General features: G+C 42.3%; 1 protein-coding gene across 1 annotated transcript in view; it reads right to left on the minus strand.

The window, feature by feature from the left end:
• Positions 1–21809, minus strand: part of TECRL (trans-2,3-enoyl-CoA reductase like) — a gene marked incomplete at its 3' end in the record, with an annotated part of 65381 nt that overhangs the window by 26714 nt on the left and 16858 nt on the right. The window contains exons 3-4 of the mRNA XM_081998756.1: positions 1499–1543; positions 138–241 (exon numbers count right to left, since the gene is read on the minus strand). Coding sequence (XP_081854882.1) covers positions 138–241; positions 1499–1543 — 149 coding nt within the window. The remainder of the gene's footprint in view (positions 1–137; positions 242–1498; positions 1544–21809) is intronic.

Raw genomic sequence — 21809 nt, forward strand, 5'->3', positions numbered from 1 at the left:
TTCTGTTTTGACTGGTGATAAAGTAATTATACTATCTGACATAGGGAAGGACAGGCTGAGGAAGTTGGAGTAATTTGATGCTAAAACACATTGTACATTAAGATCTATCATGTTGATTGTTGCAAGGACATACTTACTGTGGTCCAACCGACCTGCTGACCTAGGTCTGTAAAATACAGTGTAATGATGGAGGAAACGGCAAGGCTTTGAATGTTAATGGAATCCTTCAAATAAGGCCCATCTGTAATGACAATAAGGGAAGAGGAGGTGGCATGAAGAACAGGCATCCTCTCAGAGGCTCAGCGTAACGCATAGGATGGCCCTACTAATGGTCAAGGTGTAGGCTCAACTTGTATCCTGATTTATTTTGGTGACTTCATACTTATTCTCCAGGTTAGAAACTTAGACCATTTCTCTGAGACTTATTCTCCTTTCATTTTAACAGAAACATTAGGCTGACATGACACTGGGCAGCAATGCATAGCAGTTGTTACGATGCTATCTCTGTTAATCTAGACCGTTAGAGACATGCCATTCAATCACACAGGCAATTTCATAGAGCACTTTTTGTTCTGTTTTGCAAGACTAATGGGAAAGTCAATGTTATGTAGTGTCTCCCTCACTGCTATCTTTTGCTGAAGCGTTTGCATTCTCAGGCTGTTTTACAAGAGATGGCTCCATCATAATGAACACAACCTCTTGGGCAAAGGCCCGCAGCCCAAGATTTCTTTGTAAGCTGTCTGACCTTGGCAGACCAGATGTATCTCAGCATTACATTACTTTTCACATTATTCTGAGGCATCTGCTTCCAGTCCTGATGGACCTAGAATGTACAGGTAGAGACATAAAATGGCAATATCTGGTTCTCTTTTTTTTTTCCCGAGAGGCAGTGAGCTGGGTATTAGAAAACCCCAACAGCCACTGGCATAGGGTGTTGCCATGGCTGCAGCACTTCTTTTCTCTTTTCTACTTTATGTATTTTGTCTCCCTTTCAATATACGTTTGTTGACTGTTTAAGTCAGTGAGTGTGCTAAATTCCACCAGGTGCTGAGCCCTCATTTTCTAGGGCTCTGCAATACTACGTGTCTACAGAACAGATGCCACACAGCCCAAGAACTGGTGTACTGGCACAAAATGAGAGGCTGCCTCCTGCAGCCGGTTGCATCTTCTGATGAGGCTGTGAGCAAGCAGCTGTGAGCAAGTATTAAAATAGATAATGCAGTGAGTGAGGGAAGTGAGTGAATGGTTTTAAAACTACTTTGTCTTCATTATTTGATCATATACTATATTCTGAAACATTTTTACTCAGTGGTTATGAAAAACATGAGATTCCTTTATTAATGAGAAGTCTAATAAGTTAATCTTTGATATCAACTAATGAAAAAGTGCTAACAGTTCACCCAATAACACGTATAGAGAGAGCAATATTCTCAGGAAGAGAACTTGCCAGAGGATTAGAATACATTAGGTGGCTGTATTCAACCACAGAAATGCTTACTGCGTTCTAGTTGCAGGCCAACACGGGAAGGGTACCACTGGGGACCTGTTCAAATCAAAAAGTATGGCTGTTAATTTCATGGTGGAGGATAGAAAGTTCTCTTTCTGTTAGTATTCCTTTTAGCTGGTAACTACAAATGTGAGATTAAAAAAAAAAAATCCTCTCTTTCAGTCTCAGCTCTACAAGGAGAATACAAGAGATCTAGGAGGAGCACACAATACACACATTAGAGAAAAAATCCTTTCTCCCCACTTGAGTGTTGGAAGGGCCAATCTCAATGCTTAATGTTCCACCAGCACATGAAAAATGGGCATTTGTGCACACCACTGGGAAGTATAAAGAGGACCCCGTTTATTACTGTATTTGCCAAAACTCTGTACTAAATGTGTCAGTCTTGCCCCTTCCCTACAAAATGATGCTTGTTCTACAGCCTGGTCCAAAGGGCGTGGGTTTTGTCATTTTACAAATATAAAACCTGACCAAGGATGTGTAGCTAGCACTAGCTCTTAATCACGGATTAATCAGGCAAATAGAGACACAAAAAGCAGAGGCACCTGGGTAGCTAATAGTGGGTTATGTATGACTTCCATGATACCCATCAACTTAAGGATGATCCCTAGAAGTATATTTTTAAATGCTCTAGTTTAAAGATTGCTCCTAAATGCACAATAGCAGTTGGCAGTTGTTATTAGGTGCTCTTTGACGATTTTGGACAGAGACCTGCCAGTTTGTTCAAACAGGTACAGGTCTTAGCTGCATTTGTTTCTTTCAGTGTCATGGCAAGTGGGTAAGTGCCACAGAAAGACTGCAGAAAGGATCATGGCTGTTCAAATTGTTAACTTGTCCGGCTCTTTGTAGTGTCTGTATGCAGAAGGCTGTGCCCCTACAGCTGTGCTGGCTGAATGGACAATATAAGCACTCCTCCTATGCACCACAAAGACATGTAACTTGGCCTAAGCCCCCACACACACTTCGGTTTGCCATTGAAGGTTTTTAGGGCTAACCCAGCAAATTTTAGGGCTGACCTAGAGCAACCTGGGGAGACCTTACACAGCCCATGGTGTTGACTGAGATTTGGGAACAGCAAAGTCTCAGAGGAAAGCGAGGGAACAGCTGCACTATCACTGCCCCCCACCATTTTTACCGCATTTGTCTTTATTTCCTTTGACATACCTTAGGACAGTTGATAACCTGAAAGATACTTCCTTTGTCTTTTCAATTCAAAGTCTGGGTGAACTTGGTCAAATATAGCCATGTTTTTCTTTAGACCTATCTTACAATTGTTATTATTCCTGTATTTAAGATACCAGTATTCCAATACCTTAAACAAATGGAATAAAATTCTCCACAATGACTGTGATCAAACATGGGAACAATCCCGAGAAGCTGTGGGATCTACTTCCCTAGATAGTCAGGCCTCAGCTGGAGAAGACCCATAGGTCTTCTTATAGGACTTGGAAGTTGTCCCTGCTCTGAGCAAGAGCCTGGACCAGACTTCCAGAGGTTGCTTCTACCTTAACTGTATTTCAGGATGATCAAGGGAGCTTGTTCACCCCACCGGCTGCCAGATGGAGGGGAAGAGGAGCTGTACACAGTGTGTGCTGCACCCACTGTGCAGTGGCACCCAGCACACTCTCATTTCAAAAGCACTTGGTCTGAGTTTTGTAGGCAAGAACAGGCATTAGATGAACCCATGAACCAGGGCTAATAGCAGGAGATGAGACATCCATCAAGTAAGTCACAAACATTTTTTTCAAGGTACCACAACAATCCATGGCTATTAAAGATATAACAAAAGGAAGATAGAGAAAGAGCAGCTGTCTGACTTGTCAAGGAAGATATGATTTGCTCCTGGACAGCAGATATCAATAGTTATTAGGGAGGCTGAAATGCAATGTACTTGTGTTAAATTGGAATCTTCCCCCCTGCTCCCCCCGCCCGATATTACAGTATGTTTCAATAAAAGCCGATTTACCTGATCCTGTGGCAGTGCACTTTTAGGTATGGCTCATAATCTTCACAAGGGCAAATAGACATTGTGCGTTTAAGCACATCATCCCACATTTCCAGTCCTTTAGCCTTAGTACACCATTATGTTCAAACATACTCAAAGATTTAGACAGATGGAAGTGTACCTTTGCTGCTGCTTGTCTGCAGTGACCTTGTTATCACACGACTGTGTCTCTTTGGTTTTCAGACCATCCTTGGGGTGCTGTGTATACTTTGCTGGAGGAACCTGGAATTAGCTGTTGGGATGTTCCTTCCCAACTTACAATTGGTGGGGAGCCACTAGCTCATGTCAAGTGGAAATATTATCCAAATGTAGTGGGTGACAAAGCCCAAACATACCTCTATTTCAAAATATGTTGGTTTTAGCCTGAACATGAAAGTCTCCCACCTTCAGTCTTTACTGGCAGCAGACTTTAGCAAGGCTGTTCCTAAGTCTTAGCTGCCTGGGGTCCTGCAAAAAAACAGCATTGCCTTCTGGAGAGATGTGTGACCCCATTTATTCCTTGGGAGGTCTCTGGCTGGTCTGTTCTCCCAGCCTGATGAGACTAATTTCAGAGAGAGCAAACCCTACACATTTCTAGGCATCAGAAATTTGCCTGCTGACCGCTTGGTAGCAGTCAGCCGAGGGGACGCTGGCCCACTTGTCGCCATTTAACTGCCTTCTTCCTGTGACTGAGGGGCAGCTCTGGAGTTCTATCTGGCAATGCGGGAAGCCATTCCAGTCCAGCCTGGCTCTGGCAAATACACATTCATGTCATTTCTCTAGAAGAGCTCTTCTTTCTTTTAACAGTGGAAAGAAGCCAAACACAGTGACTAATTATCACCCAGATTAAGTCTTGCTACTGCCTGTCAGAAGAGGCAGTTGATGGCTCTCTTGGATACCTAGAGCAGATAAGCTTCACCTGCCACCACCAGCAGTTCAGAAGTGCAGGCGGAGGGTGCGTGCTCCCAGGCAGAGCGCACAAGCACTCACTAAAGACAGCGGCACCGCTGCAGCTGTGTGCGGCACTTGAAGGCCTCTCTGCACTCCTGCACCTGGCAAAGCTCCCCTTGCTTCCGACCTAAAGCTGAAGGGTTTCTTTTTCCCAGGGTTGTGTTGGTTTTTTTTTTTAGTAGAGTTTACTTCCCCATTTATTCTTATTGGTGCCTCCTGCAGAGATTAATGGCAATCAAGAGCATGGGTGACTGAAGTTTATCTTGTAACTCCTGTTGCATCTAAGATGAGACATGTATTATTATTTACTCTCTGACACTGTGATGGTGCATCAGAGCTCAGCTACATGGTACTCGCTAGATCATGGTCCATGTATATTCCTTGTGATCAGCAGAGCCGTTCAGCTCCCTTATGCAGGATTATGGTTTTGACTATGCATTTTGCACTTGGAACAAGGTTGTAAAAATAACATCTCATCCTACTTATATCCCAGAATGGTTTTGACTTGAAAAAGCAGATATAGGCTGACTGGAAAATAAGAATGGCCATCATGGTTCAAACCACAGGTCTATTTAGCCAATATTACATCCTCTGATGTATTGTGATGTACCGCTACCAAGTGGTAAGCAGGCAAATCTCTGATGCCTAGGAATGTGTGGGGTTTGCTCTCTCTGAAATGAGTCTCATCAGGCTGGGAGAACAGACCAGCCAGATCTCCGAGACCTCCCAAGGAGTAAAGTGGGATCACACATCTCTCCAGAAAGCAATGCTGTTTTTTGCAGGACCCTGGGCAGCTAAGACTTGGGAACAACCTTGCTAAAGTCTGCTGCCAGTAAAGATCGAAATAATCAGAGGACATGTCAGATATCCTCTGCCGGTATCACGGTTCTTCCATCGCATTTCTTAGATTTCTAAGCGTTTGTGTAGAACAGCTTTGTTTCCTTTCTTTGCAGCATATTTGAACAGCTACTGAAATGTCTTCCTGGTTTTCCATCTCCTGTTTGTTTACTTCTACCCTCTTGACTTATCCTTCTCTTGAAGGATGTTTGTGTCAGTCTTTAATATGGTCACCCCCCAACTGCATGCACATAAGCACCTGAAAGATTTGCCCATTCCTCTGCTGAAAGGTTATTCATTAACTCCTTGATCTTAAGTGTTATCAACATCATTCTTCTTCACTGAGCAACCTGATCTAGTGAAAGATGTCCCTGCCCATGGCAGGGGTGCTGGACCAGATGATCTTTGAACGTCCCTTCCAACCCAAACTGTTCTACAAGTCTATGACTCATTCTGTTATGATTCAGACAATATTCCTTCTATGTGTGCAGGCTTCCTTTAGTCTGGAATTGTAAGGATTTCATGATGTGTCTTATACCTTTTACCTTATTCCACCTCCTCTGTCAGGAATCTGTTCCAAATTTGTGGAAAAAATCCATACGTTTGTTTAAGCACAGTTACAATATTTTAATGCTATTACCTTTAAAGCATCATAATTTTTCAATACAGGATGGTATTTTCTTGGAAAGTGTCTCAGTGTTTGCTTTTAATAATCTGCTTTAAAAAATGGACGCAAGAGAAAATATTTAATTTTGGATAGGTTATTTGTTGTACCTGCCAGTATTTAAAACAAAAATTAAAACATAAGCAAACTGACAGGATATATAAAAACTGACAGCCACCTTTAATTTGACCATACCCAACTATGAATATTATTACCACCTATTAATACTGGATATAAGAAGGAGATATAGTGTTATTAAACAACCATCCAACTGCTTGCTAACATGGCAGCCTCAGTGCCGTGCCCAGCTGCCAATACTGCTATGCAAAGATGCACAGAAAACCAAGTTCTTTTGGTCCCGCTGCTCACACAGTTTGGTTTTTCACTGCATCTAGACTAGGATTTCACTAAATGAATCAGCTGTCAATTACAGGAACTGAGGACAGTGTTAAAAGCCCATACAGAGTTTTAAAAGTGTCCAAAGGTACTCTCTATCTACATGACCTTAATGTGTGCTCCACCACTTAGGTTCAAAACCACAAGAGGTTTTGAAAATTTAACAACTGAGAAATCTAAGTACTAGGTACTTTCCAATAGTTATGAATTTGAAGGGGTCGGTCTAATTTTTATTAAATTTCATAAAGAACCTTCCATACGTATTCTTTAGTGTGCTGCCTGTTTTGTAGTAAATTACACAATCAAATGCCTATTTGTCGCAAAGTATTTATGAAGGTACGTGAACCTATATGAGGGCAAAGGTGTAACAGGATGAAGGCCTCTTTTGCTGGGAAATTCAGTGTTTTCCTTAGAACACAGCCTGCAAAAGCTATTCTGCTGGGGAGCAAGGAGTCTAAGGAATGCAAAACAGCTGATGGACACAGTTTGGAGATAATTAGCAGATTGACTTTCCATGATCAGCTAATTTTATTATCAGTTAAATTGTTTGCTTCTCATCGCATGTCACCACCCATGCATTGCTAATAACAAATGGCCTTAATAATTACAAGCAATACCTGCTGTGATAGGAATAGGATGATATGAACAACAAAATTACCATAATCAATCAGCAGCAGCATGTTGTTTAAATTTGCAGAAATACAGGAAATTCTGGGGACCATTGCGGCACCAATATCCCTTATACAATCACAAAATATTACACATTAGCTGAGAAATGTAACAGCACTTGCTCATGCGAGCTGAGCACAGCTGAAATGCATTCCACCACCTTAACCAGATGGAAGTTTTGATATCTATGTAGCAATAAGAAGAGATTGCTAGGAACGATTCACATATTTGTATGTGTGGGGATGCTGGTTTTGTGCATAATATATAGAGACAGACAGACATACTGATACAGAGATTATCTGAAAATTTGCCAAGGTCTTTCCTGGATAAGTAAATGTTGAACAAATACAGTTGCTCCGTGTCTGTGACCTTAAACAGTGGTGGTCACAAGTGTTGTTTTTCTTGGTTGCAGCAGGTGTGTTTGAGCATCCTCAGGAACGCTTCTGAGAAAACAGGAGTAGATAGAGATATCACCATGCTGATAGTCGCAGCCTTTGCTGAAGTTTGCACACCCTTGCTTCACTTGAACTGACAGCAGGAAAGCAGGATGCTGAAATGACTTGAAGCTGTTGCTTTCTGCTTTTATTTGGAAGAAAAGGCTGTGGGATCTATTGTGCTAACATTGCACTTGAGTGATTCTTGAGCATGATGGCAGTAAGCAAAGCACACCTAAGCAACCATAGTAAAACTAAGCTGTGCCACAAGACCAGGAGAGAAAATGTCTGAAGCTATTACTTACTACGCTTGCCTTCACTGTAATAAATGACAGCTGCTGAGTGCTGCAACCTGAATGACCAGCCCACTTGAATTGCAGCTCTCAGCAGCAAGCCTGGGGCAAGCAAGGCCCCCCCCCATTCTTCACATGGCCCCACTCAAAAGGGCCTCTTTGGTCACAGACCAAAAGATGTTTTGCTGCTTTGACCTGCTAAATAGCAGCACAATCACCTCATTTGTTTTTTTTTTTTTTCAGGGTTAGTGCAGAGAGACTAGCTCTAGCTAGACCCCCTCCAGGTACAGCCCAACTGTACTGGCCTGGCACCGTACTGGGCTCCTGAGCCCAGCTGGGCTCACAAGAACCAGGCTACCAACTGTACGTTGCTTCCACCTCTCACTAAAGTGCATAGGGCTGGCCTTGGGAAGGCACTTGCTGTATCCGGGATCGTTCAGCTAAGCTGTGCTTTTCTTGTAGAAGGATCTTTGATATGGTGGATCAGAATATTTAAAAAGTGAGACCAAGGTCTTGAATGAGATTCATGTTTCTATGGGAAGTCAGTGGAAAGAGCAGATCCAGTGTGTCCTGCTCAGTAAAATCTCAGCAGGGTACCGAAATGGATGTTGTTTTCAATGGCTCCATACCCAGGGATAAATCCCTTTTCTTTGTCAGCTTACTTCTCTGAGTGTTTTCTCTGATTTGCTTAATTTGTAAGTTTTCCAAGGACATCTCTGGCCATGTGTTCTACAAAGGCACCTTGATCTTTAGTTGCTACAGGGACACAAATAACCACTTTTTAATGATATGTGGAATTTGAAAAAGGAGCTATTTGATCATAAGCATCCATTTCTTTTTTCTGTTTTTTGTAATACATGAATGCATCTAGCTACAGCCATACTGCTGGAAGAGGGGGAGCGAGCAGTGGGCTGGCTTAATTGATATCTCCAGACATTGGCTAAAACCAACAGTGCTGAGGACAGGGTCTGGCCGAGGGGCAGAAGAACAAGCACTTCCCACAGACTGCTAAGCAAGTAAGCCCTAGCCTGACACAGTGTCTAGCTACGTGCTTCCTTTTTAGCTTTGATTGCTCCCATTGGCCTTAAATGCTTATAGTCTGTGAGCATCCATTTTTCCTACATAAAGGCATGTAACTGTCACCCTGGCCCCCACAGAGCCTGATCCAGAAAGTTTTTCAGAGCGTACCTAACATCTCTGTAGCAAAGAGTGTTATACTGCATACAATGCCTGCAGCCATTCCCCGTAAAAAGTGTCAGAATTTTGCTGTTCTTGCCCAGGGTCTGGCAAACGGGGTAGCCCTGTCCATACGTTGGTTCCCGGGAGCAGTTAATCTGCTGTGACTGTGCTCAGATGCAGAATTCCAGGCCATGGAACTCAGCACTGCACCTTGGGTCACAAATTCACCTGACTGCATTTACATCGAATAAACTTATATAAATGCCTGAACTCACTGAGGAACAGAACACTCCTCCCCCCCCCCTTTTCTTTCCCTGAAAAATAAATCTCAGACTTTAGCTATATTTTGATTGTGCAATAATGGACAAATTTCTTAAGAGTCAGCATAGTTTTTCTTAATGAAGATCAATTGTTGTTAGTGGTAAACAAATATTATTTGTCATTTAGAGGTCAATTTATGTCACGAGCAGATTAAGCTTTCAATTTTCCTTCTGAAACAGCTTGACACTGAAAGCAACTGCGGAAATGTAGACAAGCAAAAAGCATCAGAAACTAAAAGCAAGAAAGCGTGCAACATTTCGATGTGTGTTTTAATGTTTTTGCTACATTGCTACATCTCCTTTCCACATCCAAAAAAAAAAGGGGGGGAGGGAAGAAAAGCCAGCCCTGTGCATTTCAATTTTGCACGTAGCCTGCTGTAGAAAGTATAATTAATTTTGATCTTTTGGCGTGGTTTTGCATTTAAATTAATGTGCGTGGGCAAGGGGATGGAAAGGGGATGTGGCTCGCCTTTTATTTCATTAATAACAACCACAGAGCGGAATACAGAGAAACAGGAAAACAGATCCCCTGCCTGACGCAGCGCTCGCGGGAGGGCTTGCGGAATGGGTTTGGGGAGCCTTTTGACCAGCGACCCCCAGGGAGGGCTTCACCCTGTGATCCACGCGCTAAAATAGCGCCGAGTTTGCTTCGTATTTGCAGACGGTTGTGTTCTGGCTCTGAAATGCCAACCCCAATTAAAAGAGATGAGTAATTTATGCCAGTTGAGGATCTGTATTCCGGCATTATCTTTGTCTCTGATTCTCCTGTCTCTACAAGTTTGCAAAGGGTATCAGAGATAATTGGTGAGGTATCAGCGGGATGTGAGAACTTGGGCAGGATTCTCTTCCTAAATATAAACTGTATCAGTGAAGCCTTTATACAAAGGGTGACCCAAACATGAGAACCTGAACGTTAAGGAACGCACATTTGCCAAATGTGTTTCAGGGACTAAAAATATCCTTCCTTCTCTATCTGCCTGTCCATATTCTAACATTGCATTTTTAAAAATGCAGCTTAATGTTTGGTGCCTTATGAAATCAGTTGCTGTCTATCTGAATCCTTAACTGCCCAAATACCTTCACTGGTGTGGCAGTAGCCAACCCAGCCAAGGGTTTCACAGGCAGAAAAGCAGAACATTTAAACACAGGCACCTGACCACCCTTCCGGTCTCAGTAAACATGAGCAATAGGATATAAAGGCTTGTTTTAAAATGTTGTTTCTTTTAAGACTTTTGTTCACGTTCAGCCTGCGCCGGGTTCTGAGAGCACAAGCAGTGCTGTGCCTTGCAGTGTTACAGGGACGCCGTGTTTCAGAGCACTGATGACACAAGGCCGTTGCCTGCTCGCTTCAGAAGGCTCTAGTTCGGGTACTGCTGCAATCAGCACGACTGCTAAATCATTTGGTAGCAGCTCTCCACAGGGCTGTACGAGGGGCAGAGAGCAGAGAATTGGAGAGGTTGCTGTTTTATGCCGCGCTGCTTGCGGGCTGTCTGAGTACAGTACGGCACTGGTGCGTGTTACAGCAGGCCCGGGGCCCTGCTGATTTACGTTCCAGCATCAGAAAGTACCCGGTGGTCCAACAATCGCAGCTGATACAGCAAAGACGGCTCAAAAGCCCATTTGTACCTCCACCTCAGACATACTGGGCAGAGGAGAGGCCTACCGTAGACTCTAGCTGTGTTTCTTTAAAAGACTTCCTTAACCAATTAGCTAATAAAATATGCTAATGAAGCATAATTTTCTTTCAATATTTGGCTGTCCAGGGGATAGTGCTCTCTCCAGCCTCTAATCTAATCAGGATGCACTCCCTCGCTAACCCCTAATAGCAATATATTTTTTGTATCTAACGGCCGCACCAATGCCATCAACAGCTAACTGAATGCATTTGAACTGACATGATTTCTTCTTTAGTGCAAATTAACTTCTCATAAATTCATGGGTAAATTCACCACACTGAAAATTAATCCCCACTAATAGCAGGGCTAAACTCTAGTTTCTCCACAAACGATGAGGAAAAGGCAGCACAGGTCTGCCCTGCTTTGGAAGCAGATCAAACACTCGCATGCAAGCTAGAGGCTCAGTCATGTTCCCATGTCCTTTGGGGGAGAAGTTTATTTGGGCTGGTTTAATTCCCCCATTCCACCACATTAATTAAGTTGAGCAGAGGCTTCAGTGCCTCAGAAGCACTGCCACAAGGCTTCGGAAACTGTTCTTCTCATCTCAGCTCTACAACGGAGGACAAATAATTTTCCCTCTGCGTACTGCAGTTACCCTGCCGTGAAACGAGGCTATAGAACCTTTCCAGCAAACAGAGACATTGTGAGGATAAACAGCAAACGCAGTTCATTCCAAGTCACCTCCTGTGCACGCTGTGAGTGATGCTCCAGCCCACATGGAGAGCACAGGACCCGCCATCCCAAGCTCTCCCCGCAGGAAATGAACCCAGGCAAGTTGTCTGCACATCAGCCTCAAGCATACGTGTAGGAAGCAATGTAACATGCTTAAAACTGATCAGCAAACTGCTTTTCCACAGTTATACAGACACAGCCCATGAGAGAGTTGATGATGGTGATACTGCTTGGTGAATATGTTCATTCTCATACTTGAGGGATGATGTTTCATCCCAATCGATAGAGCAAACACTTGACGGTGTTTGAAGACCTCTGATGGTTTTCCTCTGCAAATGTTGTAGCCACAACTCATCTACACTGTGAACTCGGAACTTGTGCGCTAATGGCAGAATGTAAAAAAAAATTGCCTTCCCATTAGTATGTATTTAAGCCAGAGCAACAGATGTTGTTCAAAGCAAATAAACCACTGGCATAACCTTCTGTTTGTTCTATTTCTGTGCCATTCAGTAAAAATTTTTGGAGCTGGCCTTCTTATTTGCAGGCAGAATTGATTGAAAGTTGTCAAAAATATTTTTGATGCAGTAGAATTCAGAGTGTTTATGGAGAAAGAGAGGTTGTATATTAAAAAAAAAATAGTTTTTTGTTCGGTTACTGGCTTACTGGTTCTTTTTCAGCTTCTGATTTTCCATGTACAGTCCTCTTTTTACTTTTTCTACTTCCAGATTTTCTTTCTAACCATATTTATGGAATAATTTAGACTATAATCTTTCTTTTCTTTGTCTGAAGTTCTGATAACTTCTGGTTGGCAGGATATGAAGTTAAGTTTGCATGCCTTAAGAAGAATATCCAGTCTCATTAACAGATGCTAGGCATGACTTAGCTTTCTGAGCTGGAAATCTTGATTGGAAAACATGGTACCTGCCATATTCATTTTGATTGGAAATCAAAAGTATGAGCCATATTACCCAAAAAACAAGTCGAAATGTAAGTGTGCATTGAAAACAGGCTAGTGTCTAGATTGCAGCCTTAAACCCACATTCAATATATGTCATCACAACAGCAACAACAAAGGAGGTGAAGGAAAAGTTAAGACTTTCCAAAGTGTATGCTAAATAATTAAAAAGTTATCTAAAAACAAAATGGAGCAAAGTATATACAGAAACACCCACCTTTCCCCTGGGCTCAAATGCCTCTACCTTTATGTGACAAATCTTGTTCGGATCATAGAGGAAATGTGGCTGTTGTTTGATTGTGGTATTTTGACTTTGATTGAATGTGGCTACTTTGCCACATTCAAAGTTTGCCTCATATCAAGTCATCTAGCCAGTAGTGAATCCAGTGCATTTGGGCTCACATGGTTTGAAATGGAAAGTTTATGATAGATCTTCAAAACCTCAAGAACAATGTAATTTTTTTAGGGATCAGAAACGTTCCTTCAACAGAAGTCCTGCCACGCAGTCATCTGTGTGAATTAAGACAATCCTTGGCAGTGGTCAAACTAAACAATGTGTTGTCAGCTTTCTACATGGGAATACAGCAACCGCTGCTCTTACCTAATGGATACCGGGGTTATCTGCAGGAAAAACTGGCTTGCTCTCCTAAAGATGACCATATTCCAGAGAAGTCCCCATCTGCTCTTAGCTAGACACTGCTAAGCTTTCCACACTTTCCACCCATCTACTTGTGTACATGTTTGCTTGTTTTTAAATGTTCAAAAGAGGTATTAAATTAATGAGAAAGGGAAGGTAGTAGGTGAAACACCAGGCAGCCTCAGAGACTGACTTCTCTTCCCAGAGAGGTGCCTGTGCCCCTTTTTCCCCATATTTGAGATGAGTTGTTTGAGTCCTTCATTGAAAACTTTGAGACTAATTGGTGGGGATAGGAGCTAGTTTCAATCTAATGTCAGTTGGTAGAGCATGGTTGAGGGACTGGAAATAACTAAATGCTAGACTGGAATATGGAGGTAAATGTGCAAAGACACCTAACGTCCATTTGTAGCAATGAGAGCCAGACAGAGAGCAAGGCCAGCTCACATCTTACATCAGCACAGGTTGTGAGCGAGCTGCAGATCAGGTATAACTCGAACATCAATTATTTCAAAGGTGAATCATTTCCAACAGCAAATATATTCAATATCATTGCAATTTGGGGACAATTTAGAAAAAGGCAGAATTCCCCTCTACTACATTAGTTTATTGTGAATCATTTGTTCAGCTTCTTGTCTTTGATGCATTGCTTTCATTAACTTGAAACAGTGGCAAATATCAAGCTTTATTTGAAAGATTTCTTATTTTGGTTGTTCTTAGGGTTTCTTTCCCCCCATGCCCAGGAAAATGAACAAACAAACAGGAAACAAATATGAGAGAGGGCGCACATGTAAACAAATGCAAAACAAGTCACCATCACAGGGTGACATCTTGCATATTCAGGTGAGCAGCCTCCCTTGCTCTTGTCCTGCTCACCTGACCCTACCCCCAGGATTGCAGCTACTTGCTATGCCCCACCTTCTCTTGGCCCTGCGGAAGCCGGGGGCTGCAGAAGCACAGCCAGGGAAGCCACGAGGCAGAGAAGAGCTGGGGGAAAGCCTGAGCTTATCAGCTGAAGCTACTGCCTCTTCCCTGACCTGTCAGGCAGAGGTGACACCATGGGCCTTCTAATTTTTTTCCCATGCTCTCTCAGAGTTTTCCAAGAAGGAGGTAGCTTCCTCTCATTCTGGCATGGGAGATTTGCTTCCTCTTCTGTTACACAGTGTCTGTTGGCTCTCTCACAAGAAGTCCCTGGGACATTTCATGCAGACCTATTCCATGCAGCTCCTCGTAGAATAAACTGTTGGATCTTTCTGCAAAGCCATCTGCCCAACTCTGTTGTCCAAAAGCACAGGGACTCCTATGAAAAACTTGATGCAGATGCAGAGCGCATTTAAAGGCCTGAAGTGATCTTGACCCTGCTGTAATCAACAGGCATCTCTCTTATTAATGAATATGAGATTCTTTTCACAATCATGATGACCTGCTGGAGCTTTTAGTATCTTGAGTTCCTTGAATGAACATTAAGTCCATGTGAAACTGGTGGTGAAGTCTATCTGTTCTTCAAACAAAAACCATAATGCCCGAGTTTAAATTGATGTAGGAGCTGTTTAAACACCAAAACTACTTTGGCATCTTCAGTAGGCTTTAATTCTTCATTTTACCTGAGACTAGATATTCTTTAGGGCCTGGATTACTTCTACAGGGCCTTGTACTGTCCTTTTCTCAGTTGAGCCATAGGCACTAATATAAGACACGTTGTAACTAATAATAGGCAATTCTGGTAAACAACTTTTGTTGTTGCTCATCTAAATCTGTCAATTAAACCTACTGCAAAGGCAAGAAAAGAATCTAGCTATGAAATTTCCTTTTCTTAATGAGGCATTTAAATAACATCTCACATTTGTTCTCTGATTGTTTACATAGGATGTCATTTGAGATGCATTGTTAGAGCCCTGTAAATCTCAGCTGGAAACAATATCCCAAAGAGCAGAGAGGGCCAGTTCTGCTTCAAGCTACATCTCAATAGATTCACTGCCTTTTCTTTTATTATGTTACTCATGTGAAATGATATCTGTAATCCTGCTAATGAAATGCAATAACATCAGATGCAGCAGCTGCCAAAAAAAGGAGAAAAAATGTGAATTTCCATTAAAGTTTTTGAGTTGATCTTCACTTTTTTCATTGTTGGTTTAAATATTGCTGTTTTTCTGAAGGCCATCTTATTTCTATCAGCATTTAATGGATAGCCTGGCTTTTGTGTTTTAGACACTTTACTCCCTCTGGTTCAATAGGTCATTAGGCATATATTTAAGTCATTCTTTATCCCAAATGTTTCTTATGGGATCACAGCCAAAACAGACAAAAGATCCCAAGGTGGATGAAAAGCAGGTTAATTATTCTTATTTTATAGATGAGAAAATGAAGCTCAAAAGGGAGAAACTGTCTAGCATGCAACTCACCCCAGTCAATAGCATGACTCCCATTGGTTTTGAACCAAGTCTTAAAGACCAAAGTCTTAAACATCACAATCATTTCAGTGTGAATCAGGAGACTCCAAAAATCCCAGCTGGCCCTCTGGCTTTTATTGTTATCTTTACAAGACCAAAATGCTTTAAAAATCTGACCCTAAAAGTCTTGCTTAAGGTTGTATATTACTAAGTGCACTGCTTCTAAACAAGCTGGATGAGCCAAACCTCCACCATAGTTTCCTAATTCAGTACGTAATGAAAATATTCTTTGTAATCATGTGCACATTTCAGAAAGCAAAACTCCAGGGATACCTGTTCAGATGCTTTTCAGACTGATTTAATCTCTCTTTCTCCACAACTTATAATGAGACTCAAGTGCTCAGCAAAAATGAATTGCAGGTGCCTAGTCTGGCACTTGCTCTCATTATTAGGTCAAATTAAGTTGGGAAGAAGTCATCAGACATCAGCAACCCAGCTAGAAATTTCCAAATGCAAGTTCTGGGCTTTAGCAGTGTCAACAAGAGACACAGGGGTCAAGGCTTGAATGGGAAGGTTATGACCACAGCACAGGATGCAAAATATTGTCTGTGAAGTGCATGGCACCTTCTGGAGGGCTACCCAATGGCTACAGCACTGTGATTTCAGCTGGAGCACTCCATGCATTGTCTGACCCAGAATTGGTTTTCTGTAATTCCAACATAGAATGGGGCAGTGCGTGAGAGAGATTTTGGAGTCTAAGTATAAGGTAAATTTTTAGTCATTTGAAGACGAAAATCATGAGGCTAACCCAGTTTGGCTGCTTCTTTCTTTTAACTGTGCTAGGTCAATGATGCCATTCTCATTTCCTGACTGGCTATTACAAAAGGAGTGAAAGTATTCCCAGTTTTCACAGGTGTGTTTCAATTATTTTGACAGCTAAGCCATAAATTCAAGTTACAGAAATCTGTACCAGCAGACAGACTCTTGTATTTTGCATAGAGAGATTTGCACAGATACGCCACCAATAAACTGAGAGGAGGTCATCCTCCTGACACTTCTTCCTGCACAGATCAGCAATGAAGCCTACTGGACAGGCAGGCCTCGTGGCTAAAGCAGCATGCCAAGGCAAGAATTTAGGTCTCTGTTCTGACATGCATATGCTGCAGAGGCAGGAAGCAATTTACTCACGGATCAGATCTCTGATTGTGAGCTGGGGAGGAAGATGGTAGCGACTGGTTTGAGTTTTGTGGCGGGAGCTGTTGCTTACTTTGTGCTTAGAATTTAAGGATGTACACACCTCACTGTAGCAGTAACAAGAAATTCAAGGAGTTTCTAATAAACTGCGTTGTTTTGACAGGCATAGAGAAGTAAAAAGAGCTTAGAATTGTGTCATTTAAGGGATACTGAAATTCATCGTAAACTAGTCTTCTATTGCTATCTACTGTGTGACCTAAGACAAAAAATAAATTATAAATATAAGACAAAATAAATATCATAATGTTTCCTCCTAATCTAGTCATTTTCATTTCCAAAGTCAACACAGATGAATGAGCAATTTACCCAGATGAAATCATGGTACTTCTTAGTGCCCATTTGCAATAACCGCCAGTCCCTAATGATTCTCCTTCATTGTTAATTTCCAATTGAGTTGTTATGAATGCAGAGAGGGAAAAAATCATTGAAAACAATAGCTGGATGTGACTGCCAACCCAATGCCCTCTGCAGTTCTGCGCTGGGGACGTAATGCTGGGCGTATGAGCTCTGCAGTCAGACAGTCTGCACAGCAGGATATTGCCTGTCCTGCATTCATATATGGATTTGAGCTGTCACTCTGAGCTACCATGAACTACTTAGGATAAAAATGGGGAGGAAGGAGTTTGAGATTTGTTAAAAGCCATAGACTTTGTAGTTGCCTTTCTGTCTGGGGAGTGCATCCAGCTCAAGGCAAGATCAGATTATGGCCCTCTTTCCAAAATGTTGGCTTTTTTTAAAGCCTGGTCTCCTAATACGGGGCAGAAGAAAGATCCCTCTGGAAGGCTCTGTGCCCTAGATATAACTTATTTGGGTCTCTTCAGTTTGTAAGACACATGAACGGCTTCTGGTTGATTGACAGGCCAAGACTATGAAGTCAGCTTGAGAGAGCCATAAATAGCATAATTCAGCTTCTCTGAGTGCCCAGCAGGTGTATTCATCAGGCACATGAGTCTCTCCAGGCATCAGAATTGACAGATTTCATTAACTTTCTTCAACCTGAGAATCCAGCTGTAATAGACAGTGTGGAAAAAATCAGAGGAACTGCAGGTTCTCAGCAAGACTGTGTTATCAGACAGTCCTGATTATACAGAGCCGGTAGGCAAGACACTGGCTTAGCAGTCACCGTTCTCCCTGGTACTGCTCTTAATGACTAATCCCCACAGCATCCTTTCTCACCTCTCTGAGCTTTGCAGTTTAACATCACAGCTAGCCTCTAGAAGGGAATTACGTGATGCAGTACAAACAGTCATCCTTTCCGGCAACAGCTCTGCATCCAGCTCTTGTGTTTTAGCACAGGCCTGGCAAAATACGGAGTTATTCCTCAAGCTCTTGCTCTTGGAATCATGTGACTAGCTCTCAGATGTCATTAAAAACAGGAAAGTTGAAGATTCACAGCATGAAAACCCTTAGCAGACCTTTTGGAAAGGAGAAAAGAAAGAGGACCTCCTCCACTAAAGGATTAGTTTTAGTACTTCATGTGCCTTAAGCTCCTCTCACAAGGCTTGCCTTGTAATTTCTAAGCAACGAGAGATTCTTTCCCTTGCTCTTCACCGGGCCAGCCTGGCTTCCGCTGTTCTGTGTTTTGAAGATCTGCTTCAGGGTTTTGGGCGAACAAGAACTTGTTGGTTTTAAAATGCTCCTCTCCTTCCAGCTGCTCAGCACTGGCTGAGCTGAGCACTACTGACAGGCAACTGGAGGGAGGAGTGAGCTGGAGGCAGTAACAGGTCATTTTGAGAAGGGAAGGAGGGAGAATATGCATAGGCCTCCCAAGCAGCTGGAAAATAATAGTGTGATATGGTACTTCTGCTTATGTTTGTCCTCTGAGACAGTATCTCCTTGCATCAGGTGGCAAAGATCTTATTCCAGGAACTTGGAAGTCAGTGGGAGTGTTTGACAGATCTGATGAAATGACATGTTGGAAGGGTCTGCACAGGAGCCCCTGATCTTGCTTTTGTGCAGGCAGTCAGACAGCGTATACTCTGACCAGGTGGTCTGGAGGGTGATGACATCTAAGGCGTTACCTGTTCTCCTATGGTTTCTGGGGAACATGCAGTATGAGAGCAGTAGGTAAAACCTGGCAGATGAATGCGTCCTAACACAGTGCCCTACAGCCTGTAAGGAGAAGGATAAAAGAGAGATTGGTCCCCACCATGAAGAAGGAATTGCACTGTCTTCTTGTCCTCTCTCTAGAGGAAAGCAACAGAAAGTATCTCAGTGGTTTTCCAGGGAACATAGACCCTAGGATCGCTATAGAAATATGTGTAAGAAGCAGTTGTAAGATGGTATAGCAGATTTCTAAAGTTCCATAATGTCCAGAAATGATGCTGTTTATTCTTGAGTGCCATCTACTGACAATTGCTTTCTTAATGATTTACTTTCTTTGGCATTGATAATTTTAAATGTCCTACATAACATCTGTCAGCTTAGATGAAGGGGCCTGCAATTTTAGAGCTGAAGGATTAGGAGTTAATATTTTATTGGGACAGCTGGCAGCTTGTAATGTTCCTTATTCCTTGAGCACCTCATTGCCCTATTCAGACCAGGATACTCTGCACATGATGTTTTCAGTTCTCTCTTCAACTTCCCTTTTTCCTTCCACCCATCGCCAGGCTTCCTCCAATTTGCCCTTCCTTCCCTGCCTGTTCCTTCCACCTAAGAGGGCCTCCCTAAGCTTACTCTTCTGACTTCTAAGAGTAGCTCTAGTTGTGCTACCTCCTTGTGCAGGAGGTTGCATCCATGACTTTGTTACAGTATTACTGAGATCTTATTTCCCCCTCTCCTTTCTGTTTTTCCTCTTCTTTCATGAGCTTTTTCAGCAACTTTTGTGCAGTAACCTTGAAAATATTTAATGATCACTGATTCCACTATATTACCTGTTCTAGAGGTATTTTATTTTAGTTATGTGATACTTGAATTAGCATTATTATTACAGCTTTTCATTTTCTGTTTGTAAGATTTCCTCCTCCACGAGTCCAATACATTTTGCAAAGATAAAAATAAATTAAAGATGAAGAGTTATTGCCGAGGACAAGAACTTGCAAAGTTTAGCGTACAAGGTATTTATTTCTCCATTGAAAACATAATCTTTATAAATAAAGAAGATGCCAGGTACCTAACTCATTATAAGCAACTGAGAAAATGGGACAAGAGGCTTCCTTCTTATACACTTAGTTTTTGGCTTGGTTTCACCTCTGCCTTTACTTCTGCCAGCTAGCCAAAGGAATGAGGAAAATAGTAGTAAAGTTACCTAGTGCACAGCACCAATTTGATTGACGCTTCTTTGACCATACCTTAGATAATACAGTGTGATGGCCAGTAACACCCAGGCACTCAGGTGCCACTCAATTTCAGGCAGAAGATAGCAAGCAGTAGAAGTGTAGACATTTGTCCTCAACAGACTTATATTGTGGAACTCCTTCCCCGAGGATTTTGCTGAGGTCAAAACTGTAAGTAGGTTTAAAAAGGATTAGACAGATTCATGGTAGGTAGGTGTGATGTCTGCTATTAAGCATGACAGCCCGGATCTAACATCTGTTACAGAAAGCCCCCGTAGAGCTGATGGCTGGAAGACTGCAACAGGGAAACTGCTGTTCTGTGCTGACCCTGGTCGGAGCTGCTGGTCCCTACCGGGGCAGTGGCTACAGCGACGAGGGGCCAATTCAAAACAGTGGCCTTCAGTCCAGAGAAAGCCTTTGAATTCCATGGAAGCTGCAGTTTGTCTTAAATGGTTATTCTCCATAGATCTCTGAATCTCCAGTGGTAAAACTAGGATTTCTTCCCTGAACTCGGTGCCACAGAAAGCACAGGGTTAGGCTTTGCCAGCATTGTTTCAGTAGAGACAGTTTTGCTGATGTAAAGGCTGAGGAGTATTTGTTCCTGGACTTCTAAGTCCATATTCTGCCTTTCGTAGAAATACAGATCCAAACTAATGTTTGAGTGACTTAGAAACTACTGAGCAGTAACATGTTATGTGTCACTTGCATCCCACTTCTTTTATTTTAATGATTAATAGCCTTCTGTGCTGCTGAATTGCTCATAATTCAGTCTTTTTCCTCCTCTCTTGAATCAGGCAGTGAAAGCTGATCAGTGACAGAGATGATGCTTGTGAAATTGCCGCATAGGGGTTCCTCTCACTGAAGGGCTGACAAGATACCAGCTGAGGAGAAAGTTTAATTGCATGGGTGATCAAAGGAGAATGTATGAAGACAAGGAGACTGTAATGGGGTGTGCATAGGGGTGTGTTTTAGCAAGAGATTATAGGGGAACATGTGAGTCTGGCACACACAAAATGACAGAAATGAATGCATGAGCTAGTACAAAATAGCATACTAACCAAAGGCATCCACAGATCAGCTTCAGCCCCTTCTCAGCTCTTGCCTAAAAGAACTGTATTCTACTGGCTGTCATCCTCCAAACTATATGAAGAGAAAAAAGGGAAGGCTTGTTCTTTTTAAGTGGGAAAAGAGGAGGAGGGGGGAACCTCATGAGACAACATCATCCAAGCTGAACTAGAAAAGAGAGATCAAAGCAATGAGCTGGAATTCCCAATGGAATGGGAAGAAAGGACACAGGACACTGATATGGTGTACTCCCGGGAATGGGAGGAATTGACATAAAAAATTGAGAACCGAAAAAACATTGAAGGCACATGCCAGCCCTTCCACATGCTGTGAAACGCTGTACTGTCAGAGTTCCAGTTCACATTGTCCTTTGTTGTATTGCTTACTGTCTTCCTTTATACTTAGCTCCACTTACATCACTGGGAGTATTTGAGGAGTAAGATATCTCTAAATATGAAAACAGGCACCATTAAAATGGCTTTATACGCAGACTTGCACCATTTTAGCCCAAATCCATTAAAAACCTCATTACAGTTAAATTGGCATAAAGCTCTGTGCCAGCGATCTTCAACTGATTTAAGCTGCATCAATATAAATCCAGTTTCAATTGATTTAAGAGAGCCTAGGCAGAAATTCACTGCAGTTCACAAACTG

Source organism: Phaethon aethereus (genome assembly GCF_964289735.1).
Source record: "Phaethon aethereus genome assembly, chromosome: 4".
In the NCBI taxonomy this organism is placed as follows: Eukaryota; Metazoa; Chordata; class Aves; order Phaethontiformes; family Phaethontidae; genus Phaethon; species Phaethon aethereus.